This window comes from Curcuma longa, chromosome 11 (assembly GCF_044706935.1).
Source record: "Curcuma longa cultivar G26 ecotype Majalengka, Jawa Barat chromosome 11, ITB_CL_G26_1.1, whole genome shotgun sequence".
Taxonomy (NCBI): Eukaryota; Viridiplantae; Streptophyta; class Magnoliopsida; order Zingiberales; family Zingiberaceae; genus Curcuma; species Curcuma longa.
In genome coordinates this window covers 15,899,678-15,921,570 of record NC_133871.1, presented here as the reverse complement: position 1 = coordinate 15,921,570, position 21,893 = coordinate 15,899,678, and the positions used below count along the sequence as shown (strand labels likewise).

The following is a 21,893-nucleotide window of genomic DNA, read 5'->3' as shown; positions in this document are numbered from 1 at the left end:
ATTGTAACAAGTAGATGATGGAACAAATAAAAGATAGAGACGAGAGATTAAAGCTCATAGTTAGCTACCTATATCATGAACAAATATTAGTTGAAGGTTCACAAAATTCTCTTGAATAGGATGGTTTAGATAATTTGAGAAGTATTAAAACATCAATACCAGCACAAATACTCCATGGTCAAAGATTATTGCTTAAGTAGGTCAACAGTTAAAGCCTGAACTGGTTCAGATTTCTCAATATATCGAGTGAAAAGGATTTGGACGGCTAGTTAAGTTCTTGTGGTGGTAGGGCAAGGCAGCCGCCCCTGCTGTTTTTTATTTTTAAACAATTAAATTTGATGAAGTTGACCAAATAAGCTTCCAGCGTCAACGTCTCTTTCATGGAGATCTGTCTAAGATTTTGTCTTTGATTCTTTAGTATTATGGATTTATCTCAAAGGCACTCTCATAAACTACTTCAATAAAAAAACATAGATCAGGCAGTTATCAGTACGCTGAAGATTACTAGGAGTTACAGGCAAAACAAAAGAATATCCAGGGTAAGAGTAAAGAGACTCTCACCAAAGCAACTGACAGACTCTAGAGATCATGCAGCAAAATTGATCAATCAAATTCCATCATCATCTTGGTCGTGATCATTCGTCTGTGTTAGAAGAAACCTTTTGCATGATCATGGACTCCGCAGTTCGGATTGCGTCAGGTGATCCAGTAATAGTTACTTTCCTGAATGTTTTAGATTACAAAAGGTATCAGAAATCACAATTTGTATGATGAATTTGCCAAACCAGAAGAGCTTGTACCTATCCGATGTGCCAGAAATGAAATCGCCTCTATCTGATATCTTTATCCTGGCCCCACTAACCTGAAAGCCAGAAATTTACATGCTAAAAAGGTTCGAGAACCTCTGCAAATTACATCTGATGATTATAGAGATAGAAGAGCAGAAAAGAGACAAATAAATTAATTATTATCGATATTCAGATGTTTTTTGCATGAAGAAAGTAAATTATCATGTTGGGGAATAAAACTTGCCCTTGTCACAACAGTATTTAAAACTAAGGTGTTTTGAGATTAGTGTTGCTTGTTCCATTATGTGAAGGCTACCTCCATTAGAAGATATTAATGGAGGCTTCCTATATAAGTTTTATCTCCTGTCGCGGTTTGTGGGCAATAGTATGCAAAAATGGAAACTATATATATATATATATATATATATATATATGAGATTGCTATCCTGCGCAACAAACTCGTGCGTGACTCCCTGACCCACCGCCGCCCTCGCCGCGCCATCCGACCACCGCCCGGGGCGCGATCGAAGCGCCACTCGCTGACGCTCCTTCCAACGGCGGATTCCGACCGGATAGTGGCCGGAATCCGATGAATTTGCCCAGAAACGTGACCCCTATCCGCTCACCGCCACTGCCGGCCAAATCGCGGCAAGAATTCGCCGCCCAACACTGCCGGCCAAATCGCGGCCGGATTCCGACCAAATCGCGGCCGAAGACCTACCGAGGAAGGACCGGCGGGCGATGTCGGTCCTTCCTCGGCCGGTCTCCGATCGCGATTTGGCCGACAGTGGCGGTGAGCAGGTAGGGGTCACGTTTCCAGGCAAATTCGCCGGATTCCGACCACTATCCGGCAGGAATCCGCTGCCGGAAGAAGCGTCGACAAGTGGTGCATCAATCGCACCCAGGGCGGTGGCCGTACGGCGCGGCGGCATAGCATCTCTCTCTCTCTCTCTCTCTCTCTCTCTCTCTATATATATATATATATATATATAAGTGGTAAATGCATATTAAGAGAGATAAAAACATCTTAAATTGCAATTTTACTAAGAATAAAGTGGAAGATCTGGACTAGAAAGAACCTACTAAAATGACTCAAACTAAAGGCCATATTATGATAATGCTTTCTGAAAAATAAACCTGACTGATCTCCGTTATGTTCCTTCCTCCACGACCAACAACAGCACCAATATGCTCATCAGCAATTCCAATTGTCACTGAATTACCCTGGCCTTCAAGAGGTCCGCCAGGTGACCGTGAAGGATGTGAAACAACAGGTGAAGTTGTGCCCTGCCATGTGATCAAGGCATAAATAGCATGGTGCAGTCACAAGTAAACTATAAGATGACGTTTATTTTGCCATAGAGAATTGAACATCAAACTATGGCAAAAAAAAAAGATATTTCAAAAGGTACAACATCAAATACAAGATGACATGAAAATCTTAAGTTTATATAACCTACTCCAAATTAATTTCAAGCTTTCCAGAAACAGGCCTATGTTATTCTGCAAGCATACAAAGAAAAGAAAACAGTGGACTTGAATACTAATACATAACCAAGAATAATGAGCCAGCTTCTATCCTGCAATGAGTGTTGACTAGCTTACATCTGGTTCACAAGTGTATACTAGAAATATCTTCAGGGATCAAACTTGATTATTTCTAAAACTGCAAATCATGCCGCATGCAGTTTTGATGAATCAACAATTTTTCAAAAGGATGTCCAATAGTTCGGCACCATGGAAAACTGTAAAATAAGATAATCAAGCGTTCAAAAGTAATCCTCAAGCTTGCATATAATGTTTCTAGATCATCATTGAGGTAGATAGAGTATTTGTCCAGTTATCCCAAGTCCCAACTACTTGGGGGTCAATTATATGGATTTTATCCCTTCATTTTTATTACATTAAGTACAGTTTCGTTGTTCTATCTCAATCCTTTACCCCTTCTGCTTTGTTGATTCAACTCTTCTAATCTATTAAACTCTTTTGAATATGTTCATGCCATCTCAACCTAATTGCTCTTGCTATTGTTTTACCATCTATCAAAAATTGTACCTGATAAGTCTAGGATACAATTACTTTCTTATTTTCTCCTTTTTTAATGTCATCTATCCATCTTAACATTGTCATCTATGCTAACAAAATTTATTAATGTGTTGCATATTCTAAATCTCTAAAACTCCTACTTAATTTTAAATCTGTCTGGCTTATCTTATCTGCACTCTGATTCTTTTAGTGATACTAAAATTGCATTTCATACATTTAGTTTTAGTTATATTTTACATAAATCCTTTAGGTTTTAAAACTTTTCTCTATAATTCAAATTTTTAATTTAATCATACTACTAATTAGCACAATTATTATTGGAATCGAACATACATGGAGGAGATGTCTTAAATAACTGGTGAGTACACTTAGTAATAGGTAAAAAATATAAGGACTTAGAACTGACTTTTGACTTAAACTTACATTCATAGGAAAGCTGTTTTACATTTTGAACAGCTATAACATTAACGAATCAACTCAATCTAATTATTAGATAAAGGGCAGCCCGGTGCACGAAGCTCCCGCCATGCGGGGTCCGGGGAAAGGATCCATTGTACGCAGCCTTACCTTGCCTTTGGCAAGAGGCTGTTTCCAGGATTTGAACCCGTGACCTCTAGGTCACATGGCAGCAACCTTACCGTTGCAATCTAATTATTAGATATTCTTTTATTTTTCGAAAGCCTGCCACAGAGTATCATAAGTTCTCCCAAGACGCACAATGTTTCTTTTTTTTCTCATGCTTTTCCATCTTATTAAATAAATAAGATCTATAGTTGGTCTTCTAGTTCTGAAACTAAATTGATTCACAGAACTGTTTGTTTCATCTCTCCTCCCAGTTACTCTCTTGTAAAATTTCATGGTAGAACAACATTACATAACATTTCTAGATGTTTATTCATATTCATGACTGGCAAGTTCATTGAATAGGAAAGATGTATTGTCATAACGACTAAGATAACACAATGATGATCTTCTCGACTAAGGGATCAGAACAAAACTGTCAAAAACTTAAATATCAGATGATCATCTGGCATGCCCTTACTCTCCTCTCCATCAATGGAGCCAAATTGTCTAGGATCAAGATGGATTCTGACAGCAATATTCAAAACCTTGGTCATGTTCATTCATGGATTTATAAGATAAATTCCTGTTTGGAATCAGATGACTAGTTAAAACTTTTAAGAAAAGTAGTCTCTATGCTCCTAATACACGTTTCCAAAAGTTTTAACCTACACTGACTAAAGCTGCTTTAACAATAATGTGACTGTCAACATGCTTGTGTATGGAAGAGACACATAAACAAGGGCTCTACCAACAAACTAAAACTAAATGGTTTAATTTTCAATAAATGTAAGACATTTGATAATAGCATAGATTATAAAGAAAAAGACTTTTAAATAAAAATGAGAAATATATAAGAGAACAATGTCAATGTTTTCTATCAGAAAGAATTATATGCAAGAAGAGTGTATCTAACCTTGTTATTTGAATTTCTTCCTCCAGATCCATTTGGTCTGTAAGTCACAGGACTGTATGCTACAGAAGGAAACATATACCCAACAGGAACACCAGGAAAGTTAATACCTAAAAGTAGGAATAACAAAGGAAAGAAGAAAAATTAACAAATAATTTTATATACAGTTGAGAAATTGGTTAATTTCCCAGGTCAAAAGTTGTAAGAGTGATGTACATTGAGCCAATGGGATCAACATGGACAGGAGAGAAATGAGAGAAATATGAGAAACAACTTGACACAATTGATTCACAAACACGATAGAAATGGCAACAGTTCAAGTCATATAGTCGGGCATAAATGTACACTAAGATTGTGATGCAGGGAAGGATGCGGGGAGATCAAAGAAAAATGTCCCTGAAAGGAATAATACTACAAACAATGGCACTGTAAAAAGATAATACAATAGATCATTAGGCCTTTAACAGGACAATATATAACCAGCAAGATATGAAAATTTGCATTAGTTGGAAATTCTACAATCATAGAACCATCTCATTTTCTAATTTTTACTTGAAATAGAAAGTTGCACTAGATATGCTCCACATCCTAGTCAAGGTAAAACCCAAATGATTTAGGAGGTGGTGTTAAGAGAGTTTTTTTCCCTAAAAAAAGTAAATTCTAGGAGATGAGGACATTTTTCAACAAAAGACAACTCAAGGCATTTGACTCTGGAGGACATTTTGCAATCACAAAGTGAACTTTGATATTTGGCAGCCATGAAACTCTAGAGAGAATTTTCGTTTACACTAGAAGGGAGGGCAAAATGAAATTTTCAATAAACTATATGAAGCTAATTCCTAATAAGCAAGGTATGAAAATTTTATACACTATTGTTTTTTCATTAATGTTACCTTTTGAATTATAAACATTCTTTTTTAAATGATTTCGATTAGGTCAATCTAAAAATTGTGAACTCAATTTTGATTTTGCAATCAGTATCCAACAAATAGCATGCTTCTATTCCGTTGGCATAAGAGTAATTTATGATCCCTCCCTCTAGTACTGAAATTTTAGTGATTATTCTCTGCTCATATGATATCCATAGATCCTAAACTTAATTTGATTAATTCACTGATTTTCATGCTGCAGATGCATGCAACCTCATATTGATAGTACAAGATAGGATTTCCAACCTTGGAGTATATATCTTCAACTACTACATGACCCAATCTGATTCCAACTATGCATTTCAATTTTATTAAGAATAGCAATGTGCACTGTCATGTGTCTCAAATGTGACACACAAATGTTTCCTAAAATATTATAGCCATCAATCTTTTTCAAAAGGATAGCCATTAAACACATTATTTAGAAGAGACAAGCAATCTTCCGTGATGAAACTGACAATTTCCATTTAGTTCTATCATTTAATCTATTAATTAATTGTGATATCTAATTTCTCATTTAGCTTCTGAAATTTGTTTCAGAAGATGATGATGTCATCTGCCATATTATACTCTCTAGAAAATAATAGACTGCATCAATTGTCTCCATGCTTTAGAAATCTCCTACTCAAACTCATAGGCAGCCACCTAAGTGAATTTTAAAGGGGGTTGCATAGTTGCCGCATATGGCATAAACAGATTGCATGTGCAATTAAAAATCTTATTTGGAACATTTGAACCAATTTAAACTAACCAAAATCTGACATAAAATCCTAAGATCCTATTGGGAGGCTTATAACTTGAAAGGGTTAACATAAAGCTTTGTTTTGTAAATGATATACATTTTAGATATTAGTATTTGCATATAGTATTAATAAATAATAACGTAGAAAAATCCATATAGCTTACCCCACCTAGTAGGATAAGGTTTGGTTGTTGTATATAAGGTTAATAAATAAATCTATCCCATACCTTGTATGGATTTTTAGTTCTTTCATTAGATTTAAAATTTTCAAATCTGCCACGTCTCAGGTTTCGATGGTAAATATATCATTCAATTACATTTTGTTAAATTGATAACAGAATATCAACTTGGCAAAACAATCCACATCACCTCCCAAATGAATAATTTATCTACATAATACACTTATTAATTATTTTAAAAAAAAAATTGCCCCATTTTTATTAAATAAATTATATTATTGTTGCCAAATTTATTTACTATGGCTGATCTTCCAATTTTGCTAAATTTTGGGTTTCATATTTTAGCTTATTGAAGGAGAGTCTTGGTGCAACAGTAAAGTTGCTATCATGTGACCTTAAAGTCATGGGTTCAAGTCGTAGAATCTACATTTTGCATAATACAAGGTAAGGTTGTGTACAATAGACCCAATGTGGTCCAACTTTTTCAGGGACCTCGCAGTGGTGGGAGTTTCGTACTGTGGGATGTCCTTTTATACTTCAGCTTATTATTGAGAAAATCATGTTATTTTTATATATTGGAATTTGATTTTTTTATTACACCAGCCAGTTATTTCTGCCAATTTATAGAAGATATTAGTAGAACCATGCAAATATATAATCTAAAAGGTGTTTACTATTAATTCTTGAACATTCAGTTAACCAATCAATACTTAATTTGTCTCACATATAAAATCCATTCTTTTACTAATTAAAAAGTTGGTGAATAAATTTTCTTTATAAAGCACAATGCTTCTACCATTTAATGTATTTTATATAAAAAGTGAATAAATTTGCCTTTGGCTGTTATAAAGCACAATGCTTCTACCATTTAATGTATTTTATATATAGTGAAAATATTATTGTACATTCATACATATTCCATTATAAGTAATACAATATAGTTCTAAAAAAGTAGCACAAGAAAGTAGAGAAAAACAGGTAAAGGCACTTTTCATGACTAAGACGAGCAAAATCACAATCATAATCCATCGAGAACCTAAAAAAGAGCAAATAAGGCATCTTATAAAATCTAGACATTAAGAAATAACAGTAGATAAAAAAAATCAAATGGTGAGCACTGGTGATACACCTGAATACTGGTAAGGAGAATTCAATGTTTGCGGATAGTGAGCATCTTCTATTAATCTTGACAATATCAAAAAGATTGCCCGCATTTGTTCTTCGAAAGATCCTGTCAAAGTAACAAGCCTATCATTTAGCCCAGCATTATTATCCTGAGGAGATATCTTGATCCCAGCCCTTGATTCTTCTATAAATGACCTGACAAAGTAGTAGTGCCCCTAATTACTCTCAGAATAATGTTTATAAGGACTCATGTTCACAAGATAAAAGAGTCTGCACAAAGAAAAAGGAAAATAAAAAGTAAAAAGTAGTCTTGTTCATTTGTGTTTTGTAAATTTAGAAAACAATTGGTGCAATATCCAATAATAACCACAAGTTGCAAAGACTGCTTATGGATTGAAAATTCTTCCACCTTTTCTATATAACAGAATCTACAATTCAACTATCAAAAAATATGCTCGAATAAAACTATACTTTATAGTTGAACCTCCTTTTCCGATTATGGCACCACATGAGCTATTAGGAACAATAAGCCTGACTTTTGATCTACCTTCAGCATCATTGCCATCTTCCAACTAAATGCCAAGCAAAAAAAATAAAGGTGGTAAAAAGTCCTTTTTTAACAACTAGAAATATCATATAATATATAGCTACAGACCTCACTGAGTAATTTTTCCTGGATCAATTCCATAGCCTTTATTACATCTCCAAGTATCCCAGAAACCAATAATATTCTATCAGACGTTCCTGGAAAAACTTCATGGTTACGTGACAGCTGAATACGAGCTCCAGATTGTGACTGGAATTCAGATATTGTAGATCCACCCTTGCCAATGATACAGCCAGCTTCCGTGTTAGATACAAGAATTCTTATGTGTGTTTGTTTCTCGTCATCTCCTAAAAATATTTATATCCAAAAATCAGGTTTGTTGATCTAAACAAAAAAGAAATCAAGAATATACGACTACAATGTAGTATGATATCACAGACAAAAAATGCTTCAACATAATACACAGCCATAGTTGAAAAGGTACACAAATTGCACGAGGAAGAGGCCTGTAGACTATAAATGTTTCAACATAATAGACAGTCATACTTGAAAAGGTACATAAATTGCATGAGGAAGAGGCTTGTAGACTATTTGATGCAGAAGAATGGAAGGAGTTTCGATAAAGTGGTAAAAGAAGAGGAAAACACAGAGAAATACATCATAAAATATAGCATTCATAACATACCATTTTCATTTCACTTCAAATCATTATATAGCTTAATCAACATTAGCATTCTCATACTCTAGAAATAATATGACAGACTGCATAAGGAAAAATACAAGCCCTGGCCTTACATTAACATTTCTTAGGCTAGAAAAAATCAATAAAAGCTTCAACATATCAAATAAACATTTGAAGGAAATTATAAGATTTATGCCTGATACATAACGTCATCAACTATGTACAAAATTATTAACACCTTTGCTATTAGTTTATCATTCAAAACCGAATGTTTTTAATCATTTTAATCTAGAATATGAGCTTCTGCCACTTAGTGAGCTAACTTCAGAATAGGCATGCAGAATAACTAAATCACAAACGCAATGTAACATCAACAGAAGCAACTCCATGCTAATTTACAAACGAGAATGCAACTGAAGCAAGACATAATTCGATCTGCATAAAAAAATGGACCTTGTCAAATCTTCTTTTTCCATTTTTACAATCTTGCCTATCATGAAACTGATTTTTTTTTTCATGATCTCCACGACAAGGCAACCACCAACTGCTAGGAATTTGTTAAGCAAAAAATAAAGTCCGCCAAATTCAATCAGTATCGAAAAAAGCTCTAAACTCTAAATGGCCACGGAAGCACAACGCAACACGCTCATAAACTCTAACCTCAATCCGCACCCATACAACTACCTCAAAATCCCATACCAGCATCTGCCATATTGCTCATCAGTACTATTTCAGTTTTGCAAACCAATAATACCTGCGGTTGGAGATCTAGGGGGATGCGATCGGCGAGGGGCAATATCGGGGGACGAATCGCGGTGCTGCTTGGGGGACTCCATTGCGACCGGCGGCGGAGGCGGAGGCGGAGGCGGAGGAGGCTGGGAAGGAGGAGAAGGTGTCTTCCTAGTCTACCTCTCTCTCAGACCATTCACAAGAGAAGGAAAAAGAAAAAGGAAAAGGGAGAGGAAGGTCTCGCTTAACTTGCTACTGTCTCCTCTTTCTCGGCCGCGCCGCACTGATTGATTCCTTATTCTTCCATCCTGTACCAATTACGACGCCACGAGCAGTTAGGGATAGATGTGGGCCCAAATGTGGCTCGGCCCAACAGAATAAATCTTGTCGGCCTATACATAGTAATAATACGTATCCCCGAGGAATAATACAGTGTTCATTTTGAGTATTTTTATTTATTTATTTATAAATTTAATAAAAATTTTATTTATGACTATGATTTATAAAATTTATTTTATGAAGATGATTCATAAATAATTTATAAATTTTATTTATGAATATTAATTAATTTATATACGCTATTTATTTATTTATTTTAATAAATTATTTAAATTTTATATGTAATTATTATTATTATGTATATTAAATGAATATAAATGCATTCTTATCAATTTAAACAACAAATTTATTCTTAAATGTTTGATTCATTCTTAAGGCAGAATAGATCATCTCATCCATTTTGAAAATGATTTTATTTATTTATTTTGTCATGGTATAAGTCCATCAACGAACTTTAGGTTTTATAAATGAGCATAAAATTTATGAATTAAGTTTAATATTCAACTCATAATTATAAAAATATATTTTTTGGGAAATATATTTAAGTATAAAAATATGATGAATATCTTATAAATTTTAACATATTTTTATCTTATTTATTAGATTAATATGCGAATTAAATTATAAATATGCAGCTTAAATTGATAAACGTTTGATAAATGAATCTAAATAAATATATTTAAAATTATTATGTTTTTATAATTCAGATATCTAAACCTTTGACTCAATTGGTTTGGGAGTGATCTCTTCCCTCCTCATTTGTATTCTCTTGATTCTTCTTAAAATTTTCAATCTCATTAAAAGAAAATATCATGTCCTAAATTTTCTTATCTCATTAGAAAAAAAAATCATACAATACATCGATTGGATTCAAAACTATGATGCTTTGTATATCCTATTGAGTGTCTCTGGGACATAGCTAAGTTGGTTACGATAGAACAGAATTGTTGAAGTAAACAAATATTGAATCTCGATAAAGCCAAAGCAATATCCTAATCCGTCGTGACCAATTGCAATTTCTCAATTTATTTTCTTATATATAGTTGTCGGAATCGATTGTGTAGAATTCGTTGGAGATGACAGATTACATCTTTTATTGAAAAATTATATATCCTATTGAGTGCCTTATGACGCATTATGTCAGGAGGCAAATTTAAAATGATTTATTATTTATTATGGATCATTAATTATAAATTATGATGTGATGATAAAAATTGAGATATACTTTTTAGACAATAAAAGTTCATATCACATATGATATAATACATTTGAAAAAATTACAAAGCTAGATCATTCATTGGTATGTATTAGGCTTTCTAATTTATTTTGATGGCAGGTAGAAATTTTTTTTGAGATAGTAAAAATTGGATAATCGAATTAAAAAAAGTTATAAGTTATTGGCGTTGAATATTTCGGTCGTACATGCTGCGCGACGTAACTCGTGTCTGTGTTCGCGTGTACGCCACGGCTACTCACGTCTGAACTATGGCGAACTGCGCGTCGTGACAACCACCCGACTCGACTACACGCTGCTGGACATCGCGAGATAAGTCGTGTCATAAACAAGCTCATTCTATTGACACCCCTTGCTTGTTTTTTTTTTCTTGTTGTTTTGTTTTTCCTCGGACCTTTTCCCTGCAATGGCCGGAGGGGCGGCCGATATCCTCAACGGCGAGAGGGCCGTCGTTGCCCTATTTGTCTCGCGTGTACTCCTTTCTGCCCCCCTCTCCCTCCTTTATGAGTCTCTCGCTCTCTTCCTTCTCTCCGCTTGCGGCCTGCTCGTCGAGATCTCCGTGGAGGGATCGTCCGCCCCGCCCCGCTTCAAAACAAGGTTTGCTCCCCTTCATCTACCTGGTTAATTAGGTGATATGCTTGCTGGAATTCACCGAAAATAAAGAAAACACCTGTCCTTCCACTTTCACCTTCTTGACTAGGTTTGATCTTAACTTGTAGTAGTCGTTTCGAGATATCTATCACCTGGGCGCGAGTTCTTGTTGCTTCACTATAGTGCAGTTCCTTTTTATGCATTCCCACCTCAGGTTTATTTAAGCTTTTCGTATTCTTATTCCTTAATTGTTTAGGGTTTCTTATTTCAATCTATGGGAGTTTATATCGAAAAAAGTTCTGAACCGAGTATGCGTTAGGTCTTATTATTAGTCGGTCATAGATATGGTCCACGAAGGAGCTTGTGCTTGTTAGTGATGGTCTTTGTTACTTTTGTGAATGTGCTACTAAATATCTTGTATGAGAATATTGTGTTCTTTTGTGCCTAAAACTACACGTCTTGAATGACAGGTATGAAGAGTCTTTGATGCGCTTGTGGTAAACCTAAAGACTATTTTATTCGAGTCCATATTATTATGTAGGCCTGGTGCATCTTCTGGGATACTACTGGGTGCGGTGACTTTACCTGCTGTCATGCTTTCCCGACTGATACAACTTTCGAGAGTACTTCTAGAGAAAAATGTCAATCCTGATGGTAGAGCTTCTCATCTATACCATGTCAAATCAAAAAGTGAATTTCCTTGCAATTATTCCATGGTTTTTTCAGGTTTCAATATTGTCATATTCCCTTGGGCATAAAGACAAATTCTTGCTATACGACTGTAAAATTTGGTTTCTCCTGATCTATCTTATGATACTATGGACCACATATTCTGAATCAATATAAGTATGGTGCAATGTTAAGAAAGTATTGACCACCAGATTGTGAATTGCATTGTAATATACTTGGGATTAAACTTGATCATAATCAACATAAAGTATCATACTGTTTTTGATTTTATCAACTGACTCTGAATACCTGAAAGATTGACATAGTTAAACTTTGTCTGGGATTTCCCTTTGATATTTTCTCTCCTAAAACACTACTTGTGTTAGAGGAATGTGAGATTCTTAAGGTCATCACTCTATCAAATAAGCAAGGTGATTTCTCTGCCTATCTTTCTTAGGCTTAATGATTCAGCATGTATGCTAAGCCTCCCATAGAAGGATAATTGTTCTCAAGTTACTTGACCTTTAATCACAATATGCTTACACACATTTGTTTTTCCCTGAGACAATATACAAGTTGGTACTCAACGTATAGGCAAGGCAATACCTATGGATGAAAGTTGATGACAAGTTGGAACCCTTGGTGTACATAGATTGTATACTATAAAAGGATTCTGACTTACCCTGACTGTCATTTTGGCTTTGCATGTGTCAGTGAATTGTATGATTTACCATAACTTGGAGGTTTTTGTCATTTGATTTATGAGGTTTTTGAGAAATCAAAGGAATAAACTTAAATAGTTTTTTGTTCTTTTAAATAGGTCCGATGTCTGTAGGAACAAATTCAATTACACTGGCCACTTTATTCGGAAAAAGGTTGAGGGATCTAATCATTGTACACTTCTAAAGAAATAAAATTAGCATGGGCATCCAGTCATAGTTTACATATTTCATTTTCATTTCTTTATATACTTTGTTTGAAATACCCTCTCTTATTTTCTTCTTTTTTTCCATTAGCAGATGTTTCAGGATTGGGCATGCAGTTTTGGATCGCATCAGCGAGCTGCTTTAGTGTGCTAATATTTTTCTGTTTAGCATTCCAACATTCTCCTAAGAATACAACTTTCTTTCAGCTTAAGAACTTTCAAACTTCAAATTGTGGGTTAATGTACATGGTGTTGTTGTCCATGGCTCTTTGCTATTTGTCTTTCACAGCAAAAGCAGACAGTGGTTAGTTGCCTTAGTGCCTTAATCATGTGTGTTCATTCTTTTTGATATTCTCTTGAATGTAGAATTAATATCATAGTTTAGCAGTCCAATTATGCACAAAGGTTCTGATCTGGTAGATAACTTCTCCAGCTACATGATCTTTTACTCTTTCACAGGGTCTCTTCCTTTGTTGAAATTTGTGTGGTTAATTTGTCATTCGTTGGCTAGTGTTATGCTTATCCAGCACATTCTTCTGGCATTCCCATCATGTGCTTCATTAGGTTAGTATCTCTTTACTATAATTTATACTTTTGTACATTTATTTACATGTTTAACAATCATGCTACTAAACGCTCTCAAGTTTTTCTGACTTGACATGATTATGATAAAACTTGAACTGTGCATTCAGCTGTTTTGTGTGATAAAAGAAAATTCCAATTCCAACACATCTCATCAAGCCTTTAATTGATATGGGACATACTAAAACAGGTTCTTAACAGTGCCCTGTTTGTGTTTGTACCTTGGCTAATTTAGGTTGAGTTATAATTTCTTGCATATCTCTGTTGAATTTCAATTGCCTTATTGCTGTATTCTATATCCAGGATGTATTCAGCAGTTTCTTATTCTATTAGGATAGTTTGATGAGAGCTCAAAATCTATAGCCATTCTTAATGTTTGCTTAATTATTAGGGATCTGTTTCCCTTTTGGCAACCTTTTGATTAATAATATTAATTTATGCAATTGCCACAAACAAACATGAGATAGTTTTTTCATTGTGGCTGTTATAATTTGTATCCTCCTATCTTCCTCTTACCTCTTCATTTGTTAATTTTCTTTTACTCCTTTGACATGTTGTTTTTTCTTCCTGGAAACAATATCACTACAGATAAATAAACTTAAACTCACTCAAATCTGAACTGCGGAAGTTACTTTCATATGTTTATGCTAATTTCTAAAAGGAAGCATTTCACAAAATATACATAATTTAAAATTCTGATAAGGTGTCAGACAAAAATGTTCTGATCTGCATCACAGATATGCAGATTACATTCTCTTAAAAATTTACCTCATTGCAATTTCAGGGGAAGTACTTCTAGTGTCTAGTGGTTTGGTGCTTTACTTTGGTGATGCACTGGCACATTCCCTTAGCAAGGTCAACGTTTTGCATCTCAAGCTACCTGTTTAGCTGTTTTATGTTAAAAACAGGTTTGAGAGATCATGTTTCAGGAGGAGATCTAACTTTGTTTCATTTAACAATCTTGACAGGCCTTGACATTCTTATCACCATCAGCGCTGACTTTCCTTAAATATGGAACTCATTCTGAAATAGCAATAGTTATTCAGGTATGGTCCTCCAAGAGATCATCATGAATGGCATTGATCCTTGATAATATATTGTCTGTTCCTCTACATGCAGGGAGTGATGCTTGGCCTGTTCCTTTTCCCCGCATTCTACAAAATTGTTCTTTGGGCTTGGGTTCACCTAACAAACTTGAGGAAGCCTGAAGCTTTAGCAACCAATGGGGGACCAAACAATGTGGTTGAAATTTCAGTTTTTTTTTATGCTTCTCTCTCATTCATGTTGACAACCTTGATTCCAGCTTGGATGTACCTTGTTCGGGATTTTCAGAAGCATCCTGTTGCATGGTAAGGTTGCTAAAATATGTTACATAGTTTGTTTACTGAATATATTCACTTATTCTCACTTGCCAGGTTGGATCTCAACCAAGTAATGGTAAAGTGAATATTTAAGTATAGGAGTTATAGTGCTCCAAGTGAGCCAACTCATAAATCAAGTTGAATCTTTTTTGATGTGAAACTATTAGGATTTTCTCTGATGCATTTGTACCCTGAAGGTTGCTTTACCTGTCAACTTTTTCCCAATTTTCTATGGAATTCATAAATTCTTACTTAATCATCTACGTCTTTTGGGTTCTATGTTGAGGCATTGCTGTGTTCTTTGGTGTTGGTTAGCTTAGTAAATTTAAGCCATCTTAACTTGTATAATTAACTGAGAAATCCAGCAGATTGCTTCCAGATGATTATGGACACGATTGTAACATGCTTTTGTTTTGCTTTTCAATAGCCTTATTATTTTCTCTATTTTTCCATGCAACTTGATGTTATTATTCTATCATTGGGCCACTTTTCTTCAATCATCATAACTTTTCTCCTTCTCTTGCTAGACAGAATTAAAACTGTTAATTGTTTCATCTCAAATTTAACTACCATATTGATGTAATGTTCAGTTTTGATTCTAGTCATAAGATCTTAACCAGAAAATAAGATATGGAAAAACAATGACAAAACTGAAATCTATCATCCTTTCTTCTTATCCTTTAAAAAACAAAAAATGCTGGTCTAATATCTCATATCTTCATCCTAAGCATTTCTTCATAACCCCAATTAGAAATCTTGAATAAATAATAGGATGAAAGTTGGCGGTTTGTTTCTATTTCATCAAATTTACTTTTTCTCTTCTTAAGAAGTTTGTTCTATTGTGGACTTCCTTACATCTTTTGCTAATTAGCTACCTATTTTTCTCATATTGCACTTTTAGTTGATAAAGATTATAAATTTTAACCAACCACTTCTATGCTCATTGGAATTATAGTGCAATTTAGATCTGTACTATGAATTCAACTTTTTTTTTCTGACACCAAATAATGTTGAAAACAAATATCATATGCATGATAGAGTTTGAACATACTCTTATAATCTAAACCAGGACATAGACATTGTTGATGATATCTAATATTTCATTCATGATTATCACTAAAACCTTATGTGTTGGTTTGGATCAATGTCATGCTGGCTCAATGTGCTTAGATTAAAGTTTATTCTGATTCATGAAGAATTGCCAATTTTTAGCAATAGTAACAGGAAATCTGGCTTTTCCTTTGCCTTTTGCACCAATTGTTAATGGTTACAACCTTTGAAGATGCTAGCTTCTAACCATTCCACTTTACGTAAGCTTGCATTTTCGGCATATTCTTACAAACTACCATACAATTCTGGGTTCTAAGTGCCATTGACATTGTAGTAAATAACCAAATAGAGTAAGCAAGGAAAAAACATCCTGTAATGGATGTCTTTTGTGTCAGTTTGGATTGTCAAAAGTTTTAGTCTGTTTGTGTCCAAAAATGATTTCCTCAACAATATGGTGGCTAAATAACTCATGGAAATGAATTGCTATGACTGAAAAGACCTAGCTGGCGGGTCATTCAATTGATACATTTCACATTAATTTACAATTTACTCCTAGTTAGAACTAGTTGCTTTCCAGGGCCTCGGGTGTGTTAAACTAGAAGCTTTACACTTTAGGGCCTCATTTATGCCTCCTAATAATGTTTGCATATATGCTCTTGAACTAATTTACTTTTGTTCAACACTGTACGGACAATGTTGGATTGGAAAGTGCTTCACCAACCTGATTTTGGTCGAAAGTTTCTTCTAGTCCAATTAAGGTTGATTGATACTTATCCACATGTGATTTTTGGCAGGGTGTTTACATTTGTCTTCTCAGACCCACTCAAGCACTTGGCACTATGTTTATATTGGGTTTGTGTGATCTGTGTCTCAGTTTTGAGGTTCTATGATATATCAAAGCACAGCAAGATTGAGAGGATTCTTCTTAGGAAATACTACCATTTAGTTGCAGTTCTAATGTTTTCACCTGCTCTTCTTCTTCAGGTAACATGCATATAAAATATATGTTCAAAAGATGCAACTTTTGTCCTATTTTATACTTGAAATGTATAACTGTATTGCAGCCTGCCTTTTTGAACCTTGCATTTGGTGCAGCCTTTGCAGTTTTTCTAGTATTGGAAATGATTAGGGTAAGTTGTTGTCCATGATAAGTTTCTTCTTTATCAAGGTATTTTAATTTTCCTTACATTACATATCAAGCTGGTCCTGTCCATCCCCTTGTAAGCAATCCATAAATCTAACAGAAATGTGGGAATATGAGCTTGTGTTACTTAACCTACACATTTCTGTTCTTTATTATGATTGGTTGACTTGTAGTTACACTCTAGCCCTTTTTTTATTAATTCAGTTTTAGTTATTTCTTCTTGTTCATATGATAGCCGACCCCACCTAGTGGGATAAGGCTTGGTTGTTGTTGTTGTTCTTGTTCATATGACTTCGTTGGAGTTGAACTGGGAACTTTATGATTATGTGAAAGAAACTGATCTAATATCAAGTACTAATCGGTCAATTTTTCTCTAAGCAGTTTGTGAGAATTAATATATAAACAAACCTTATTCTGGGCATGGTGATGGTGATGTATTGAAAAAAGTTGCCACTATAATGGTGTAACCACCACTAGGCCTTACATGCCTCCCATTTATAATTTGAGTTATACTTCAGGTCTTGTCAAGGACGTCAAGCCTAGATGATCAGCTACTTTTAACTTAGAATTGAGCATTTTGAATTAGTGGTTAGACTTGTCAACTTAGGGTCAATTCTCTCATCTAAGTGGCTTATGACAATTAGTATTGGAGCGGGTCTAATTTTCAACATATTGAGGTGTCAATGTTGGAAAAAGGCTTCCTACATGATCATATAGCCATGTTGACCTCACATATCTCTAATTAGATGTGATTCTAGGCTATATAGCTGGACTTAGGTCTTTGCAAGTGTCAAGCTTGCCTTAAGCATGGAAGATTGTGATACCCTAGTTTAGTCCCACCTATTGACGTGTAGGTAGGTGCTAATAGTGGCTTTTATTTGTTTAAATGAGTGAAATACTTTTAACTTGGGCTTTAGCATTTTAGTCCAATGGTTGAACTTGACAAGGTAATCAATTAGTTCATTCACCTATGTGAGTCATGATGATTTCAATTACAACTTTGGCCTGTGAAGTAAACAAGATACAAGTCTCAATTTAAACTTATAATTATGTGAGAAGTAACTGTATGCATAGCAAATAATTTTTTCTCAATCTTTATGGTGGTGAGTCTTTCAGAATCTTTCAGCTGGCTTAGTTCAGTTAGAAACTTGGGGTGTGACAAAAGTAGAGCTCATGGCATACTTAAAAAGCATTGCACATGGGCCATCTAATTTATGATTTCATATGAACTATCACAAAAACGATGGAGAATATATTTAAAAGGTGTTACTGTGTAGCTGATTAGATCACTGGAAAACTTCATATAGTAGTACCAAGGTTTAAATCTTGTTCTGAGTTTGGATTTTGCTCCCCAAGGTATAGAAACGTGGGTATGGACTATAAGTTGGATTGTTGGTATCAAAGTGTCCGGTGTGCATCGTGGATATGAATGTAGATGAAGAATCCAAGTGCTAGAAACCAGAACTATAGGCAAAGCTATGCCAAAAGTTCAATTATGTACGTTTATTACTTTCAACAGTAGGGAATTACTTCTCTTGAATATATTTATGTATTCCTTTGATTCATATTTTTTTGAGCTTAATAAATAATAGAAAGCTATCATTTGACATTTACTCATTTGGCAGGTCTGGAAAATCTGGCCATTGGGACACATTATTCACCACTTCATGAATGCTTTTACTGATCATCGTGACTCAGACATTCTTATTGTCAGGTTGATTTTTTCTTCTTTTCATTTGTACAAATTCTCTGTTTTTTCCTCATCCTTTTTTCACAACTTGTTTGTTTATCACAATTTTTGGTTTTGCTTGTTCAGTCACTTCTCCCTCTTACTTGGATGTGCCCTTCCAATATGGATGTCATCTGGGCTGAATGATAGACCCCTTGCTCCTTTTGCTGGGATTTTAAGCTTAGGGATTGGTGACACAATGGTAAAGAATTTACTTCACATAATTACCATTTTTTTATTTGTCATTGCATCATTCATGTTCATGTTAGATATATAGCTGTTAAAATGATACCCATACTTTCACCAAAAAATATGATACTCAGATGTGGACTTGCATCTATACTTTATGTTTATATTTTGAGGTTTGCCATTATGCCAACTTAACATGAAATATTCACTTTCTTGTTACATACAGCTTGACCAGTTGCCATGTTGTTTGATGACAGTTGGTATAAGTTATCTGTCTTATTATACTTGTGTGTCTAAGCACACATAGCATTGTAAAGAAGTGGCTTCATGTTTTGCACTCTCACAATATCTGCTGCATTACTATTTCAGAAACAAGCGTTTTCCAATTTATCTTAAATTTGAAATTATTTGATATCTTATTGAAGCATGAAAAACATAATGCAGCTTGTCAGTAGTCAGTAATTTCATTACTTTTGATTTTTTATAACCCACACACCTAGAAAATAAAGCATGGGCCATTTTACTGGCTACTTTGATGACCTTTCTTCTGCTTTTGTTCTTCCCTGTGTTTTTATTTGGGTAATTTCATGGAATTTCTGCTTGCTTCAGGTGGTAATTTAATAAATCATACTCTGAGGTCTTAAATTTTGTTTGAGATTGGCAAACCCATTTATTGGAATGGATTATGGCATGGTTGATTCTGTCAATATGAGCAATTATTATAAATGGATGGGAGTAAGGTTATATTTCTAATTTGTGTCGTTAGTTCATTGTGGAAAACTGGATCAATTATAACTCCATTCCTTTTAGAAGTTGTCCATTGGCTTCTACTTACTAATGGTTTCTGAGGTAGTTATGATTACCTTAGTTGGTACTTCAATGGAAGATTTGCCACTCTTTAAAGGCCATTTTACTGTAGTAGGTTGAAAGTAGATCCGTTTCACTGTCATCCTTTTTGACTTTGATTTGTAATTAGATGTGCTGTATGTGTTTGAGATGCTGTATTTTTATACTTGTTAAGCTGGTTAGCAAGTTCAAAAGATGCTGCTAACTGAAGAATGTCCCACTTGAGAATGTATTAGTCATTTATTACTGATCATTCATAGCACAAGAGTGAGCAATATTCTTATTCCTGCTTGAAGTTTCTATACCTTATACTGTAGACCAGATAGAACTTCGCAACTGACTTTTTCCCCTCTCAGGCATCAGTTGTCGGCCACAAGTATGGTGTTCTTCGGTGGAGCAAAACTGGAAGTAAGTTAATGTTCTTGCACTTTCAATATTAGTTTTATCAACCGATAGTTTTTGACATGGATAAGCTGCTGGTCTTTAGGTGACTAAAATATTTGTTTCTGATTCCGTAGAGAAAACTATTGAAGGTACTGCAGCTGGAATAACGTCTGTCCTCGCAGCTTGCTCAGTTCTCCTGCCTCTACTAGCATCAACTGGTTATTTCTTTTCCCAGGTTTGATCTCTTTTTCCTCTTCAAAAATTTTGAGAGGCCATACTCTACACGCACTATGCTAGTTTATTGCTAATTGGTTCGTTGCATTGTTTCCCAAAAAAACCATTATATATGTTCTTAATGTGTAAGCTATTTACTCGCGACGAACGCTGCAAATGTAATCTGAACTCGAAGCTCATGCATGCTTGTGTACGTGCAGCACTGGTTATCTTTGCTTGTGGCAGTTACGGTCAGCGGCTTATTGGAGGCATACACGGCACAACTCGACAATGCCTTTATTCCTCTTGTATTTTTCAGCCTCCTGTGTCTATGATAACATCTAACTACGTTTTCACTGAACCGGGTGTATAATGTACATTCACATCCACTTCTTTATCGAGCGCCATCCACATATAGAGCAGATGATCGTAAGCTATAGTTCATACTTTTACAAATTCCACTGAAGCATTAGTACCACGGCCCATAGTTATACATTCTTTGTTTGCATCAGAACAGGCAACAATGGGATCAGGTCCGTGCTGTTTTTGGCCGGACAGTTGTAAAAATTTGATTATTAATATTTTACAACGCCTAATTGTTATATGTCATAAAGGTTTGAGGTGGTTGAAAATATAGGTTGAATTTTTTCCCCCTGTATGCTCAATTTTTTCACTATGAATTTGTATATTAATCCTTAACTGGGCATGTGAATTTTTTTAAATTTTTCTCGTCTTTATTTTAAGTCATTTTATGTTGCCAGCAATATCTATACGAACAACCGCAAGCTTTCGGATGCTGCTATTTTTATGGTTTTATATTCATCCAGAATTTGCTCTTGAACGATTTTAATAATCAAGTTAAATTAATTTAAATTAAAGAAAATAAGTCTATCAATCTTACAAGAAAAATTAAACAAATCAATATCGAGGTAAAATTTTCATTTTGATTTTGAGTTTTTGAAACTATATATTACCAACTAAAAAGAACATGAAAAGGAAATTCTGACCTGCAGGATTCAAACTTATGACTTAAGAAAAATTTATATAATTTATAATATCTATATCATTCAACCAAATTATTCTCCCTACTAAATCACTAATACTATTGATTTCTTCCAAAGTTACTTAAGAAATATGCATTGTTTGCAAAACTATAAGCAAAATTTTGGATTTAAATGGGAGTAAAATTATTGGTTCTTAGTTCTAAAAAGTGTTCATTTAAGATTAAAAATTACAAAATTTCAATTCGAATTCCATAATATTGAAATTTTATAAAATATTTTAAAGTACTTATAGTTTATGTAAAAAATAGCAATCCTTGAAATGAGTAAAACAGACAAAAAAAATAGAGAATATGACACATGACAATTGCCTCAGGTTTTCTTGTACGTAAAAA

General features: G+C 34.4%; 2 protein-coding genes across 4 annotated transcripts; one reads left to right on the top strand and one right to left on the bottom strand.

The window, feature by feature from the left end:
• Positions 1-420: 420 nt before the first annotated feature.
• On the bottom strand, positions 421-9,517 carry LOC141838932 (protein BTR1-like). Of its 2 annotated transcripts, none has more exons than XM_074726560.1 (8): positions 9,267-9,517; positions 7,939-8,177; positions 7,755-7,855; positions 7,288-7,478; positions 4,312-4,418; positions 1,926-2,075; positions 801-862; positions 421-723 (listed from the first exon to the last, which is right to left on the bottom strand). In XM_074726560.1, the coding sequence occupies exons 1-8, from the start codon at positions 9,346-9,348 to the stop codon at positions 636-638; spliced, it is 1,020 nt and encodes a 339-aa protein (XP_074582661.1). In that variant the 5' UTR covers positions 9,349-9,517; the 3' UTR covers positions 421-635. The 2 variants fall into 2 exon arrangements, with proteins under 2 accessions (XP_074582661.1, XP_074582663.1); XM_074726562.1 differs by having other exon boundaries at positions 4,312-4,370.
• Positions 9,518-11,209: 1,692 nt separating this feature from the next.
• On the top strand, positions 11,210-21,101 carry LOC141840751 (dolichol kinase EVAN). Of its 2 annotated transcripts, none has more exons than XM_074728814.1 (14): positions 11,210-11,411; positions 11,947-12,059; positions 13,094-13,303; positions 13,459-13,563; positions 14,366-14,436; positions 14,550-14,627; positions 14,701-14,930; positions 16,787-16,976; positions 17,057-17,122; positions 18,762-18,850; positions 18,953-19,067; positions 20,257-20,308; positions 20,419-20,519; positions 20,719-21,101. In XM_074728814.1, the coding sequence occupies exons 1-14, from the start codon at positions 11,221-11,223 to the stop codon at positions 20,830-20,832; spliced, it is 1,725 nt and encodes a 574-aa protein (XP_074584915.1). In that variant the 5' UTR covers positions 11,210-11,220; the 3' UTR covers positions 20,833-21,101. The 2 variants fall into 2 exon arrangements, with proteins under 2 accessions (XP_074584915.1, XP_074584914.1); XM_074728813.1 differs by having other exon boundaries at positions 13,091-13,303.
• Positions 21,102-21,893: the final 792 nt, after the last annotated feature.

Excerpts from the sequence above, each read along its gene's own strand:
- LOC141840751 (XM_074728813.1), top strand. The coding sequence starts at position 11,221 with ATGGCCGGAGGGGCGGCCGATATCCTCAACGGCGAGAGGGCCGTCGTT. Across the intron at positions 12,060-13,090 it reads GAAAAATGTCAATCCTGATG|CAGATGTTTCAGGATTGGGC; the intron begins GTAGAGCTTCTC and ends TTTTTCCATTAG. Across the intron at positions 13,564-14,365 it reads CCCATCATGTGCTTCATTAG|GGGAAGTACTTCTAGTGTCT; the intron begins GTTAGTATCTCT and ends TTGCAATTTCAG.
- LOC141838932 (XM_074726560.1), bottom strand. The coding sequence starts at position 9,348 with ATGGAGTCCCCCAAGCAGCACCGCGATTCGTCCCCCGATATTGCCCCT. Across the intron at positions 8,178-9,266 it reads CCCTAGATCTCCAACCGCAG|GAGATGACGAGAAACAAACA; the intron begins GTATTATTGGTT and ends AAATATTTTTAG. Across the intron at positions 863-1,925 it reads ACATAACGGAGATCAGTCAG|GTTAGTGGGGCCAGGATAAA; the intron begins GTTTATTTTTCA and ends TCTGGCTTTCAG.